The following is a 16567-nucleotide window of genomic DNA, read 5'->3' as shown; positions in this document are numbered from 1 at the left end:
CAATGCCCAAATTTTTAGTACAGAACATTAGTCAGTATGACACAGTAAACTATCATTCACCCCTAATTAAATGCAGAAGGCAAATTTTCCATAATTGAGTGTGTAAAGTTAGCCAATTAAATACATATCTGGTCAATGGTCTTTGACTTCAGCAGGATTTATTAGTACTCAGACCTCTGAAATCCAGGCCTATGATTTACGTGTCTAACTATGGATTTAAGTGCCTGACTTTAGGTACCCATGTTTAAAAAATGTATCTCAATGGGAGCTGCTGGGTGTCAAGCAAGCACCTAAATCTGGATTTGGGAATTTAACTTGAGGCTCCTATTTTTGAAAATCTTGACCTAAAATAATTTTTTACTAATACAACACTCTGGTACTGTTTCCACCTTCAAAACCATTGATAATTTAATAAACAGTGACCTTGAGAGTGAGATCGAAATACAAAATCACTCTCTAGATTTCAGGTCAGCATTACTCAATTAGAGCATAAAAAGAGAAAATGAAGTACCTGAGTGTTGAGGGAGAAAGCGCCAACATGGGTCTCTGGAGCTGGAAACAGAGAGAGGAAGTGAAGGGAGGGCATGTCAACATCTGAAAATAGATGAATGTGACAGGTCTGTACTTGTGCTATTTATCCTAGATTTTAAGAGACTGTCACTGTACTGCCCTTCATTTTTTAATTTAGGATTACAGTTTGAAAAAATGGAACTAGAACTCAATTTATGATTATTTGTATACTTATAATTTATGCAGACGTATTATATAAAATAAGACACATGTCTCACTACTGTTCTATTTCTTGTTTTGATTTTGCAGTGATGAACAGCAGCGAGACTATCTAATGGAAAGAAGAGATTTAGCCATTGATTTTATTTTTTCTTTAGTATTAATAGAAGTTTTGAAACAGGTATGGGATCCTTAAAATAAATGATTCTTTAAGAAGTAATTAATTGTGAAGTTGTACAGTATTTCATCTCTCAGGCTAATTTTCAAATTATTATTAATTTATATGTATAACATAAATAGTCTAGCATAAAAATGGTTTCTAAACCAACTGTTCATTTATTCTGTCCTCTCTTTCCACATATGGGAAACATCTTATTGAACTTAGTATTAATATGGACTTCTTTTTGCCATATTTTTCAGAGATGACATATTTCTCTTCAGTACTAAGCTGTCTGTATATTTTTAGCCCAACTTTTAGATAGTATAATTTTTATTAAGGGACAGTATAAAAAATAATATTGGCATTGAAGTATGAAGCGTAAACTTTAATATTCACATGGCAGTTATGTTTTGTTTATACTTTCAGATTCCACTTCATCCTTTCATAGACAGTTTGGTACATGATGTTATTAACTTGGCTTTCAAGCACTTTAAATATAAAGAAGGGTAAGGCTCCCACACAAAACACGAAAAGAATTGCTTGCTGAATTGTTTAATAAAATTGTACTAGTTAAAGCAGTGTGCTTTCTCAACCATCTGATTTATTTCTTGCTAGGTACCTTGGTCCTAACACTGGAAATATGCACATTGTTGCAGATCTGTATGCAGAAGTAATAGGTGTGCTAGCACAAGCTAAGTAAGTATACTTAAATACATTGCCAGTGGGAAATCTGAGAGATTTTAATTTTATCATTCTGGAAACATGGATATTTGGATATTCTTTATTTTATAGTTTAAAGAAACTGTAGATCATTTCACTTGAGCACTCTGTTCTCCAAAATGTTCCACTGCATGGGAGCCTATGGAATCACAGAAGGTGCAGACTGGGTTTCTGCATCCAGTCAAGCAATTCAAACTAAATTCAACCAGACTACAACAGCTTTAGTTTTCATCACAGATGCTATCAGTGGAAAGCCTAAAGGGATGGAGAGACCTAATTTAAATTAGTCTTTCTGCTATGTGCTATTCTTTCCCTAACTTGGCAAAGCTAAAAATGACCCATACCCAGTCATGGAAACATTTTTTTAAATGTTCACAATTATTGCAGTTTAGAACTAAATTTAAGTGGTGCATTTTTTGGAGCTTATATTGATGTCACAAAGATAATTTTGGGACCTGCTGCTATTTTGTCAAAAATAGTCAAAGTTATTTTTAGGTTGAAATGAACATGAATGAAACAAAATATTGGTTAGGTTAGTAACCTTAAAGTTGCAAGTGGTTTTTTTCTTTTTCCATTCCCTTTTTTTAACATATTCTTTTCTTATATTGCTAGTTCTTTTATTTATCTTTTGTTTCTGTCCATTTTTTGTTTTGTTCTTTGTTAATATTGTTATACCAATATAATAAAAACCAGCAGGATCTTATTAAGAGGGATAAGGCAAAGATGCCACATTTGTTGTAAATATAATAATAAATCAAAAGATAAAAATAAACAACATTGTTTGACTACTTATTCCTATTACTACTTATTCCTTTTACACACACACACACACACACACACACACGTACGTTCATTCACACATTCATTCAAGTTCTGTATAGGTGTTATAGTTACCAGCCTAGAAGTTGCTCATGCCAAGTTACTGGCCAAGTATCTTGGCCATGAGGATGGAGCCGAGTCTGTGTCAAATGCACCTGATGCTCCTGGAGGCTGACAGCACAAACAGAGACTCAAAGTCCTCAGTCTTTGGAGTTCATTCTTATAAGAATTAATTCCTGTGTTACTCTATGGGAGCTGTTTCATCCTGCTGTTGCTGACTCAATCAGCAGATGGCACATTCCTGGTGGCTCCACATTGTCTAATGTGGCACATTCCTGGTGGCTTTACACTGTCCAAAGTTTGTGTTTTTCATCCTTTCAGGTGATGGGGTGGATCCCAGTTTACCCTCCTGGGATTGTCTGGTGGTCCACTTGACACATTCTTCGGCTGATGGATACTCCCTTTTTAGGCCTCCCTAACCATTCATGCACATTAAGCATTCATTAACATACATTCCGTATCTTAACCATATTTTAATTTACTGTTTCCACCACTTTTGGGGTGTCTGTTAATTCATATGAGACTCCTGGCCCTGTAGTCACAGAGGGTGGGGGTAGTCTGTTTGTTTACATTGTATCAATTACAGGTTAAAGCTAGCATAGTGTTTACATCAAGAACAAAGTCAATTAACTTGTTTGTAAGTTTTACGTAGTAATAGAGTATCTTTCACAGGACAGATACAATCAATGTTTTCTGCAGACAGGAGCTTACAAGTTTTAACAGAAGAACTAAAAGATTTGTGTACTTGGTGAAACTGGGGGGTCACTGTCACTTGGGGGAATCACTATTAGTACCTTCTTTGATATCCCTACAATATACATTGTTATTAATTATATTAGAGTCAGGGGGGCTGTTTGTGGAAGCAGGCCTCACATTTGTTAGTGTTTGCAAGACTAGATTTTAAGTCATGACAAGAATAACAGAAAGAAATAATAACTCATGGAGACGTGTGGGAGGTTGAAAAAAGTAAGCTCATATGATTGCTGAACACAGTAGTAGCGATGTATAGAGGGTTACATAGTTTTGTTTTAAAAAGATACACAGGACTGTTGTGTACCATTCTCCTTTAGGAAGTCCATTTCTTTCCCCTGTGCCTCCTCATTCTTTCCCCTATCTAATTTCTGTGTTTTAGTTTCTTGCCCACCTCTGTCTCTTTCACCTGTTTTCCTCCCTGAGTTTTCCACTCCACAGTTTTTAATTTATGGTTCCAGTTCTGAATTCTGTTTAATAGTAAACAGAACCATAAGCAGTTACTAGCACAACAATCAGAAAAAAGCACCTATCCTGCTTTTTTTAATTACATTTTTTACCTCTTATTTTATTCATGGGCTAATTGTGAATAGATCAAGATTTCTTGAAATTTTTCAAAATTATTCAATTAATTTTTTTAGAAGTTTCATATACTGAATGGCTTGCTACATGAAGTAACAAAATCCAAAATTAAAACTGAATTGCTTACTCATGCTAGATCACATAAGTCTCATGGTATTGTTTCCTATCGCTGGTTTCCTGGTGTGAATGCTCACAGAAAGTACATTTTGAAGCCCACTTTCTACAAATATTCAAGCCCACAAGCTTAAAATTTGCTAAGCATCTGTACTAGTAAAACTTGATTGCATAAATGTTTAAAGAAAGCAAACAGAAAAGGGGCATGGACAGTACAAAGTACATTTGTTTAATAATTCAATATAATATTCATAGAAATATTCATCAGTAAGACATTCATCAGGACAATTAAATTCCATTAGTTAGTTATTGAGCCAGGATTCCTGAATGATTACTGAATTACAAGGAAAACAGATGACATGAGAGTGCATATGAAATAATTATGTACTCTCATGGTGGATAAGGCCTTGAACTGTAGAAAGTGATCATGTGTAAATAAGAGGTGTTTTTGTGGAAACACAATAAGGCCTCGATCTTGCAGCTTCTTGTGCCTAGGCATACTGCTTCACTTGCATGGACTCCTATGGAAATTGGTTGGGATCTCCACATTCATAAAAGTTCATCTAGAAGAAGAAGTTGCAGAATCATTTTCTCATTTATATAGGTTTCTGACCTAAGCTTCCATAACATTTTAATTAATCTAATCACTATAGGCCTGATCCTGAAAATACCTGCATATACATTTGTTTTACACATATTAGTAGTCCCATTGACTTCTTTGAGACTGCTCATACAACTACTTTCATGACTAAACTACTCATATGAGTACTCACATGATCCAATGTTTGCAGGTCAGGGCCTATATTAAGGAGTGTATTTTCAGCCTGATTTGTGCCATTTTAACTGCATTAACATTGGTGGTGGTAATGTGTTTTAAATAACTGTTTAAAAGATTCTACCTACATTATTATCTATATTCCATTTTTTAAAATGTTTATTCTGCAGTAAATTGAAATAGATTAAAAAGTAGTATGTCTGAACAACAGATTTGAGGGAATTACTATAGCATATATCTCTTGTTTTCTATGTGAAATCATTCTAAGTTGAATCTCAAATAGAAAGTTAGAGTGGAATTACCAACGTGGAATTAAAAATTGTAACCTTTATCATAGTAAAATTCTGTTCCATGCCTTTGGATGACAATGAGTAATTGAAATGTCCTTGGGCACAGTACACTGTAAAGTTGCAGTTTCCAATGTATGTCAAATAATACCGTCACCATCTAAAATATATTGTGGTTGCCATTAAAAAATTAGCATTTACCATCAGTTACTTTCTACCCTGTGGTATCTCAGAAACCACAGTCTTTTCTTACACTTGGAATAGAAATTATCTCTGGTACCTAAGATACTGTGGTGTTGTAACAACTATCAGGAAAACCTGAAGGCTGGCACAACCTATCTGAATATTTTTATGGTTATCATTTGAACATTTTCCTTTGAAAACTTGACGCATGCTTGCAATAAAAATGTCTTTTATCCTGGATTTTCAAAAAAGTTTGAAGAATTATTTTATGGTAGTTAGCTTATGTAAAAAAAGGAAGCACAGTGAATTAAAATTAGGAAAGTTCATTAGATGCAGTAATGGGAGAGGTCTAAGATCAGGCAATAAAATTTTCTCTCATTCTCCAATCTTGTGGGAACTGGAAGCGCTGTGGAAACAGTACACTCAGCCTTTGGGAGGAAGGGGAGCATTTTGTATTGCTCTCAATCCATCCATCCTGTTGATCTATCTTTAATGACCATAAAGATGTGGCAACTTAATGAAGAGGTTTTGAAGAGGGAACTATTGGGAAAATGTTGGGGATGAGAGAGGGAGGCATCCCAGAGGACAGTGCGCACACACATACCCTAAGTAAAAAAAACACACCTAATAATACATATTAAAACTCAAATAATGATTAATGATAGAATAAAAGAGAGATATTATTATATCTCTTTTATTGTTTCTCTTCTAGATACCTTACAATACATGTCAAATCTTACTACCAGTCTATTGTTTTGTAACTAACCAGTGTGATTTCATAGATTTCCTGCTGTGAAGAAGAAATTCATGGCAGAATTAAAAGAGCTGCGGCATAAAGAACAAAGCCCCTACGTGGTTCAAAGCATTATCAGTCTAATAATGGGGATGAAATTCTTTCGCATTAAGATGTATCCCGTGGAGGACTTTGAAGCCTCTCTTCAGTTTATGCAGGTAACATTCTTTGATGTAGACCACACTTGGGCTGTCTTAAACAGATTAATTTGCTAACTTATATCGTGCTGTAAAAGGCGAGGAAAATCATCTTAGAACATTATTAAAAAAATCCTCATTTTTTGGTCCTTAATGCACAAAGGACACTATTCCTAAAATATTAGCTTACATGTGGGTATCTTTATTCTTTTTCCCTGTGGGCATTTTTTGTGACAGATGGACACATTGGCAGTCACCATTAATTTTTTAAAAAATCTATTAAAAATACATGCTTTTTTACTGGCCTGTGTATGGAGACTGGCTGAATGAAGATTTCTCAAGAGATAAAAATCAATATACCCTATGGTAATGTTAGGTGTCTAAAAGTAAGTATTTGAAATATTAATACAAATATATTTTTTGTTTTCTGTAAAACCTAAATAGCATCTGCATAAGTTTTATTTTGGCAAAATGCTTTATATCATGTTTAGCAACATAGAAACAATCTCTTTTCCCTCTTCTCTTTGGAGCAGCACACCCATAGTCCATATTGATTATGTTTCCATGTGTGCAGCCACGTTCATGAATGCTGACATATTTTTATATAAGTTATACAGAGGTGTCATGTTGCACAATTTTGTGTGTGTGAAATGTACATTGGTGGTATGAATCAATGATAATGTTGTCTGATAGTACAGTGCTATTGGAGCCTATTCTTGCTTCCTTTGAAGGCAATGGCAAAATTCCCATTTAGTGGAAGCAAGATGCGAATTGAATCTATCTAGATTTTTGTACTGTAGTCATCACCATACTATCTGAGTGCCAAACTCACCATCACGCTCAGAATATAAATGTATTATAATAGGTGTTAAAACTGTGTATTAGAATCAGCCATACTTGATGTGTTTTATAATACAGCTTGCACTTTACACATATATTTACAGTATAATAATTATAAACTACGGGCTATATTGTAAATTGGTTTACATGCCCATGCAATGGAAGAAATGATAGTAAGAACCGTCCTTGTATACTATATAGACTGTGTGCTAACTAAGGCAGGGAGACGCACTGTCCCTGATACCTTTTTATGTGGCTATGGAAAAAGTGGTCTGATAATTGCAGAATTCTCTGGATGAGGTGAATTTATAAAGGGCCTTCACCAACTCATTGGATGTGCTGTTGACCTGGCTATTGTAGGAGATCGAAGGAAAACCCTTATAAGGCCTGTATTTTATATGGTTGAGAGACCTGGCCTCTTGCTAAAAAGAAAGAAAGGCAGCTAACTACCTTCAAAAATAAAGTCTTGATATGAGTTTTGGGGGTAGTGAGAGAGAATGATTTATAGAGCAGATCTAATAGGGAACTGTTGGAAGTCTACGAAGACCCACCTACAGTAACTCCTCTCTTAACATTGTAGTTACGTTCCTGAAAAATGCTACTTTAAGCGAAACGATGTTAAGCTAATCCAATTTTACCATAAGAATTAATGTAAATGGAGGGGGTGGCAGGTTCCAGGGAAAAAAATGTCGCCAGACAAAAAACATTATATACATATACAGTATAAGTTTTAAATAATTTTAAACAAACAATTTAATACTGTACTCCCCAGTGATGATTGTGAAACTTGGTTGAGGCAGGGGCATAGCGGGGTCAGGACGTGGGGGCTTGCTCTGCTCCACCCACCAGGCATTCCAGCTGGGGAGTGGGGTTGGAGCATAGGGGCTTGCCCCATTCCACCTGGTCCTCCAGCCGGGGAGCGGGGTCTGGGGCTTGCCCACTTCCTGGCTGGAATGCCGGGTGGGCGGAGTGGGGTAGCCATTGTGCCCCAACCCCGCTCCCCAGCCGAAATGCCGGGCGGGAGGAGCAGGGCGAGCCAAACAACCTTATAATGGAACACTGCATGACTTTAAACGAGTGTGTTCTCAAATAGATCAGCAACCTAATAACAAAACAATGTTAACTGGGATGACTTTAAGTGAGGAGTTACTGTATAGTAAATGTAGTGAAATCTCAACAACTCCTGTGGGCAGGGCATGTACTTAGGCTTAGCTGGTCTGTCTTCTGCTGTCCTTTCTTGGAAGGACGTCCATATGGTATCTAATTATCGAAGAAGAATATGGAGGGATAATGTTGATCAAGACCTGAGAGTCTTAATGTGAATTATCATCAATGGGGAAAAAATGCTCTTCACAGGAAGGGATGGAGGCAAATCATGAGGGTGGCCAAGGACCTGTATTGTCTATAGACTCAGGGAGGAGGGGGAGTATCTGTCTGGGCCTTGGGCCCAGATATGCAGGAGTAGCTGGAGCTAGGTGCCTGTTTACTCCGTTTCCAGAGCAGTTGAGGAGAGAGGAGTGTGGAATGGGCACATCCGTGGCTCCTTCCCCTGCTCTCACTGACCAATACGTCAATGGGGATGGGGGTAGTAGTTTATTGCAGGTATAGCCCCATAATAAATTACTACCCTCCACAGTGAAGCACTCCATTCTGAGCCACAATTCATGCCCTCAGAATTACTGTGGGCTGTGTCCTTGAAACATAATCTAACCCAAAATATTTAAAGCTGGATTGTCCCTTGGTCCATGCACCTACTTGGTGGAGTAAAGAGGCAAAAGGTGATTCCATGTTCCCTTCTGTGCCATATGGATCTGAGTGCAGGGCTGTTACTACTGCTCCCACAGAGATGGCTAGGCAGGGATGGGGATTGTGAGAAGCCTTGCATTTGGCCCCCCAATTAACCGGTCTGCACAAGCTAAAGCAAATGGAGTGTCATGGACAGAGCCATGATTCCTTCCTGATCTGTTCCTGGGACAATGCACTGCCTCATGCCTAGGGCAGATTGTGAATGTGGAACCTAAACCTTAATTGACATATAAAATGTTCTTTGCAGTATAAGGAAAAAAAGCTATCACATGTGCTTTTAGCAAACGTTGAGAAGTCTTTATTTCACCTGATGTGCAATTTTTTTTCTTCTCTTTAATTGTCTGCCAGGAATGTGCACATTATTTCCTTGAAGTGAAGGACAAAGATATCAAGCATGCATTAGCAGGACTGTTCGTTGAAATTCTTGTACCTGTGGCTGCTGTGAGTTTTATTTATTTGTTTATTTATTTGCATGATTTTTTCAAGTTAGCTTCGAAAGTCAACGTATGAAAAACGGAGTTAACATGAAATCTCTTTTCAGGCTGTTAAAAATGAAGTGAACGTCCCCTGTCTGAGGAACTTTGTTGAAAGCCTGTATGACACAACACTCGAGCTTTCTTCTCGAAAGAAGCACTCATTGGTAAGTAATCCTGAGAAGCTGAAGCTAAAATTCTTCGTCAGAAGACTCTCTAGGCAAGATTCCCAGAGGGCTTGCAGAATTCTTGCAAAACCATTTATCTGCATCTGGCTTAATGTACAATTAATTGCTATTTCAAAAGTATATGTTAAAGCCACATCTATTTTAGTCTGAATCCTCTAGGTGTTTTCAGATCCTGCAATTATGATTATAAAATGGTCAATACCTGTTGTGTCTGACCATTAGCACAGAGGAAAAACTTAACAGAGAGTGCATTGCCTGTCAAGTGAGAACTAATGGGACATGTGAGAACAGCTCTTTCAAAGCGGTTAAGTAATGTTTTGCTGGAACAAACCAATATATAACAGCCTTTTAAAACAGCAGTGCCTTTTTTCACAGCACGTCGGCAAAGAAGCTCTCCATTTCATATTTTCTTGAGAGATTAACAGTGGCATAACAGTGTATAGTGGAATTGGATTAAATGGAGCACTGGGTCAGGTTGATGCTGGCTGCCTTAAGCATTCTATCTTTCCAGCTGGGTCAGTGCACCTCAGCACTGCGGACTCTGTTAATCCATTTTGAAGTTTTTGGCCTTTTAAGAAAAGAAAGTTATTTTCATTGGTCCTTCCTTATTTTATGTAAAAGTCAAAAGGACCTCCCTCTCTCCCACTATCTCACTGAGTGTTGAGAAGTGATGCTATCTGATTTCGTTGATGGACTCATACAGGCAAACTTGTGACTGCTGCTGTCATTACTCCAGCCAGTTCCAGAAGGGAGTCAAAATACTTCTTTCTGGGTGAAATTCTGCCTCCATTGAAGTTAGTGGGAGTTTTGCCATTGGCTTCAATGGAGCCAGGATTTCTCCCTTTAGGCACATGTGTAGCCAACCCTGTTGCGGATGCAGACACACTGATAACACTTTGTTGAAACTACAGCAAACTAATGATCCAATTCTTCAGTTCTTATGCTGAGTAGAATTTTCCCAAACAACCTCATTGAAGATAATGAGGCTACTCACTAAAGTAAATGCTACTCAGTTTGAGTAAGGGATAGAGGTGGGGCCTTTCTGTAAGATTGCTCACATACAGAAACCACATAATGAAAATTAATGAAGTAGAATAGACTCCTGAGATGATCTATTAGAAAAGCAAACATTGCAAAGAAGAAGAGAATGGTAAGCAGCTAGCAGTGATAGCAGTAGCTTCAGATATTTCCATGGAAAGGACTGTTGGCTTTCTTTAAACAAGAATACATGCTACTTTAAATTTTAGAGGATGAGCTTTTGCTATGAGAATTATGTTTTGGGGATTATTAGTCATTGTTCAATCAATATGCATGTAACCTATCTTGTCCTGTAGGCAGGGCCGTCCCTAGGAGGGTGCAGGGCCTGGGACATAGGTGCCAAGTTTCTAATCTGCTGGGGGGTGCTCCCCTCTGGCTCCACCCAGGACCCACCCCCACTCCACCCGTTCCCCCATGGCCCCACCCTGTTTCTTCCCACCCCCGCTCTGCCCCCACCCTGCCTCTTCCCCTGCCTAGTTCCACCTGCCCGAGTGCGCTGCACCCTCACTCCCCTCTTCCCCAGCACCTCCTGATGCAACAAAACATCTGATCCATGGTAGGTGCTGAGAGGGAGGAGAGGTACTGATTGACAGAACCCGCTGACAGGCAGGGGGCACTGGGGAAAGGGGGAGGTTCTAGAAGGGGGGCTCCTCCTCTGCCCTCCACACCTTTCCACCTGCTGCTAGCTGCTCGCCTCCCTGCTTGCCTCCTAACCTCTCCCGCCTCATCTCCCCGCTTGCCTCCTCATGATTTTATAGCAGCGTGGGGGGCCCTGGGGCCCGGGGCGGTCGCCCCAATTTGCTGTACCCAAGAGACAGCTCTGCCTGTGTGGGGCTGTTCATCTGCCAAATACATGATGTTTATCAGTCTGGTGAGGAAGCCTTTTGTGAGGAAGCTTTCATTCTCTTCTGGCTACTACATTTCTGTGTGTTTTGATGTAGAATGCTAAAAAGTTATATGTATTTGGTCTTATATGTCAGTGAACTTGGAGTTGAACTAGCTACAGACAGTCTGTGTCCTAGGTTGAGAGAAACAGGATTTGGATTTTACAGTGAGATTTACATTAGGGGCGAGCCTTAGGCTGAAATTTTAGGATTACTTTTTAAGAGTCCGTTGTGTTTATGGTGCAGTAAGCTGCTTCCTCTTCAGTCATTGTTTTTTAAAGGCCTGACCTGGCTGCATTTAAAGAACTGACCCAGAGGAGGAGCTTGGAATAGCAGGTCACTGTCAAAATCAACATATTTATTCCTGACTTTTAGTCTAATATTTTAGCTTAACAATAGCAATGCAAATGTCAAACGTTGGTCAGAACAGATTTGGGAAAAGAACCCCGCACACAGTGTTTGGTTTTCTATCCTTTGTCTTGCCCGTTTTTACATTCTGCCTAACTATCCTACAAGACTAAACCTCCAGAAGGCTTATGTTTTGACCATAATTAAACCATGTGCTCCTGGGATCTGACAGTTCTTCAAATAAATGACCATGGATTTTGAGGGGAGTTAGGTCTTCTGTAAACAAAAAACAATGGACTATGGGGATTCTAATGCTGAGTATGGCACGCACAGTAATTCCCCAGCTACTACATTTCTCAGTTAACTGACAGAAATTAGCCCTGTGATGCTGCAAAATTTTGGCCCATCTTTAGGATTTATGAACAGTAATATACTTAGGCATGTGGTTGTTTTTGGTGCAAATGTAATTCTAAATCTATACAAAGTAATCCATACAAATTTATTATAGCTTTAGAGAAACATTCCTTTTAAATTATGTTATTGAACAATGTGTTTATGTTGGCTTGTGCATATAGCATAACATGGGATCTAGGACTCTAAATGTACAACGGTTCTAATGTTAAATTAGTTTGATGTTTTGTTGACATACAAATAATCCTATATCATCTTTCTTTCTATTTAGGCTTTGTATCCTTTGGTAACATGCCTGCTTTGTGTCAGTCAGAAGCAATTCTTTTTAAACAGATGGCATATTTTCCTCAACAACTGCCTATCCAATCTCAAAGTTAGTATCTTACTTTCTTTTTTAATAATTTGCTAGTTCACTGTACGTGGCCTGGGTCTTCTTTAGTTTTACGTGATTTAGCTAGACCAGTGGTTCTCAAACTTTTGTACTGGTGACCCCTTTCACATAGCAAGCCTCTGAGTGCGACCCCCCCTTATAAATTAAAAACACTTTTTTATATATTTAACACCACTATAAATGCTGGAGACAAAGCAGGGTTTGAGGCTGACAGCTCGAGACCCCTCATGTAATAACCCCATGACCCCCTGAGCGGTCCCGACTCCCAATTTGAGAATCCCTGAGCTATATTGTTGATAATAGCTGAATCTATCAGTAATTTTATTTCATAGCAATGTTTTTATAATTTAACAATACAGGATTTTGTCAATAAAAAAAAATATTCCTGCACCTAGTTTGAATTTCTCATCTCTTTGTTAATGGAGAGTGGCTTGAACCAAACAATCCACATATTGTGTATGCACGTGAGGACAGACTAAATTGTTGGTAAAAGTTGTCCAGGAATGGAGTGGAAGAAGAAAATTGCCAAATGTTATCTTTGAACCTTTTATTTCATTCAGTCAGGGGTTCTTAAACTGGAGCACTTGCTGCTGGCCTGAGGAAAGCTGGCTGGTCACGTGGTACTGATTCTGAAAGTCTCATTAAAGAAACTAAAACTAAATTAAAATGTCTGCGGTACTACTGTTTCTGTCCACCTAAACAACTGATGTTCTTCCTCAGGATTGATACATGGTTTACACAGCCATTTTCATCCAGTCCTTAAGGAACTAAGAAATATTAAAAAATTCACCTGATGTGAATGTATGGTATGTGCTTCTTTAAGAAGATGCTTTTTCTCTTTTGTGCACACCCTGTGATACTATTCGGTGTACAGTAAAATTAAGATATTTTGTTGACTAGTGAAAGAAATGTAAGAGATGTGAAACCTACATCATCACTTACTGGTTTAAAGAAGGAGAGGAAGGATGGTCTTGTAGTTAGAACTTGTTCCAAAGCCTATTACATTCAGTGGGAGTCTTTCCACTGACTTCAAAGTGCTCTGATCAGGCTTTTAGTCTTTCTTTGCCTCAATACTATTATCTGTAAATACCTTACCTCACAAGTCTTGTGAGGGCAAGTTCATTCATATATATCAGGTGCTCAGACACTATGATTGTGGAGGCTATACTAGAATTTAGGCCAGGGATGGGCAAAGTTTTTTGGGATGAGAGCCACATCTGGGTGGGGAAATTGTATGCAGGGTAGGGGTGCAGGAGGGAGTGTGGTGTGTGGGAAGGTGTGTGGTGTGCAAGAAAGGGATCAGGGCAAGGGATTGAGGCAAAGGAGGGATGCAGGGTGTATGAGGAGGCTCAGGGAAGGGGGTGGGGTGCAGGAGGGGTGCGGAGTGCAGAAGGGGGCTCAGGGCAGCGATGCAGGAGTGGTGCGGGGTGCGAGAGGGGGCTCAGGGCACGGGAGTTGGGTGGAGGAGGGATGTGAGGTACAGGCAGAGGGCTTAGGGCAGGGAGTTGGGGGGCGAGGTGCAGGAGGGGTTCGGGCTCTGGCCTGGTGCCACGTACCTAAAGTGGCTCTGGGGTGGCAGCAGCATGCATCGTGGCCAGGGCAGGCTCCCTGCATGCCTGCCCTGTCCTCGGCCCCGCACTGCTTCAGGAAGCTCTGTGGCCCCTGGGGGAAGGGGGGCAGAGGGCTCCGCGTGCTCTGCCCTCGCTGCACCTCCAGGTACCTCCCCTGAAACTCCCATTGGCCACTGTTCCCCGCTCCCAGATAAAGGGAGCTGCGAGGGGCAGTGCCTGGAGGCAAGGACAACTCACGGAGCCCTCTGCTCCCCCACCTGGGGGCCGCAGAGGCATGGTGCTGGCCGCTTCTGAGAGTGGCGCGAGGCCCATGGCGCCATGGGGGGCAATCCCATGGGCCAGATCCAAAGCCCTGAGGGGCCGGATCTGGCTCATGGGCCATAGTTTGCCCAGCCCTGATCTAGGCAGATAGATAAAAGTTAAAGTGTCTACAATAAGCATTCTGACTCTTTTCAAGAATGAACTTTGCTGTTTAATATTTGTGCTGTAGTATGTTTGATCTTAAAACACTTCTTTTTTGGGTGGTAATTCCATATGTACACAGAGTAGTATGTAGAGGTAACTGCTGAACAATGAAATTGAGATATGTTGCATGTTTGGAGGCTTTTTAAGCATTGAGAAGTTTACGCAGTATGCTGAACTGTCCTCTCAATAGGCTACCAGAATCCATGGTTTGTCCAGTAAAAAAGACTGTTGATGCAGTTTGCTGAATTGGGACAAGAATTTATGTTATGTAACTGTAAACATTTCCTAATAAGTGAGGAATGTAATCTATGGGGTAGTTTCCAAAAGGAAGTGGCAGTCCTGTTGTTTTAGATCATTTTAAAGTTGCACTGGACATTAAATATTCTCTATCGTCCTTCGGTTAGATAAGGGAGGTTAGACAAGGTGACCTACTAGATCTTTTCCATATCTAGTTTCTGTTGTCTTATGAATATTTCATGTACTGTTTTGCTGACTGAGCTTCCTGGTTTTTTTTAACTAATTACAGTATTGCTTTGATGTCAAATGGTAGTTTTGAAATGGAATAGTTAATAATGAAATGCAAAATAATTTTTCATTTAAGTGTTAATTCGATACAGATTTTTATATTCAATTCTATATTAATCTTAGATTTTAAAAAGTGATGTGGCTCAACAGCACTGCCATTATTTTTTGTGACTTGCTTTTATAGAATTTATGAAATTCAGCTGTAGTTATTTAGTTTAATGTGTTTAAATCATTCTGACATTTGTAAATGTTTTAAATGTCTTTATTTAGTGACTGTGGCTTGAGCAATGCTAAAATTAAATATGTTGTTCCTCCTAATACATGACGCTCTACATTAGAAGAGCTATCCTTTATGCTCACTTATACTGCCCGTTAACTTGAAAAGCTGCTTGGTCGAAGTTCAGACCAATGTCATTCTGGCACATAAATCATCAAAAGAGGGAGTCAGGTGGGAAAATGGAAGCATTTCTGTGTTCTAAACAATAAGATAGGGTAGTGTTTAGAAAGTTTTCTGTAAGCTTTACTTTATATCACCTTAAACTTTTCTCAGCTAATACATTTTTGAATGGTTAGCAAGCATTCCAGAAACAAAGGTTTTTATGTGGTATTTTTTTGTGGGGCCTTTTTAAAACCTAACACATAGACATAGTTTGGGAGGACAAGGAATTTGCTAGGGCTGAAAAGAAGAGACGAAGCAATGGAACTTACCATGAATAAATCCCAGATGACCACTGCAAACATTTGAATGTATTAGGGCAAAATTATAGAGGAATCTCAGAGTAATACAAATTCTGCCTTTATATTAAAAGGCAATCAAGTGGGCCAGCTGTACATGCAGCTGTAATTGCAGGGCAGACTCTTTCAGGGTATGCCAAAACCATGCCACAACAAGTGTCCCATGCTGCTGCTCTAAAAGCAACATGTTTCTCTGGTTAGCATGTGCTGCTAGCAGGGGAGGGGCTGGACAGATTCCATAGCTGGCATATTGTGACACCTTTGGAATGTGGTGCACCAACTAATGCAGTTACAGGTCTCCTCATAGCCATCTGTGGAGTGCTAGGTAGAGATACTTGGTCTTATGGCCAGCAGCTCTGTACTGCTCAGTAGCACAAAACAAACAGTAAGTTGCTCTAAGGACATAGGTGAGAGATTCCCCTGATGGATCAGAATCTGGAAGTAGAGTAAATCCAGTGTAGCCACCTGTATGTTTTTACTCTCTCCTCCTCCCCTCTGGCACAGGAGGAACTGTAGGACAAACTGCAGGTATTAAGGGTCTACTTGCTTAACTTGGAGAATGGTGAGTAGTACAACAGAGGTCAATAAAGCTTACTCATTTGCCTAAGTGTTTTGCTGGATCAAGGCCAAAATTATGTTAGATGCTGTGACTGGTCTACACCAGGGCGGGCGGGGTGGGGGGGGGCAGGACAGGAGATTGATCTAAGTTACTCAACTTCAGCTACGTGAATAATGTAGCTGAAGTCAATGTACTTAGATCTACTTACCACGGTGTCTTCACTG

At 39.5% G+C, this 16567-nt stretch overlaps 1 protein-coding gene across 6 annotated transcripts in view; it reads left to right on the top strand.

The window, feature by feature from the left end:
- FRY (FRY microtubule binding protein) overlaps nucleotides 1–16567 on the top strand; it is a 392912-nt gene that overhangs the window by 183674 nt on the left and 192671 nt on the right. For all 6 annotated transcript variants that reach the window (XM_050937091.1, XM_050937094.1, XM_050937090.1 and 3 more), the window contains 7 exons: nucleotides 820–910; nucleotides 1316–1395; nucleotides 1505–1585; nucleotides 5962–6130; nucleotides 9104–9196; nucleotides 9297–9395; nucleotides 12369–12470. In XM_050937091.1, the coding sequence (XP_050793048.1) occupies nucleotides 820–910; nucleotides 1316–1395; nucleotides 1505–1585; nucleotides 5962–6130; nucleotides 9104–9196; nucleotides 9297–9395; nucleotides 12369–12470 (715 nt within the window). The remainder of the gene's footprint in view (nucleotides 1–819; nucleotides 911–1315; nucleotides 1396–1504; nucleotides 1586–5961; nucleotides 6131–9103; nucleotides 9197–9296; nucleotides 9396–12368; nucleotides 12471–16567) is intronic.

The sequence above is a fragment of the Gopherus flavomarginatus genome, chromosome 1 (assembly GCF_025201925.1).
Source record: "Gopherus flavomarginatus isolate rGopFla2 chromosome 1, rGopFla2.mat.asm, whole genome shotgun sequence".
Lineage (NCBI taxonomy): Eukaryota > Metazoa > Chordata > Testudines > Testudinidae > Gopherus > Gopherus flavomarginatus.
Note: the sequence above shows the minus strand (reverse complement) of the source record. Positions and strands in the feature narration are given on the sequence as shown.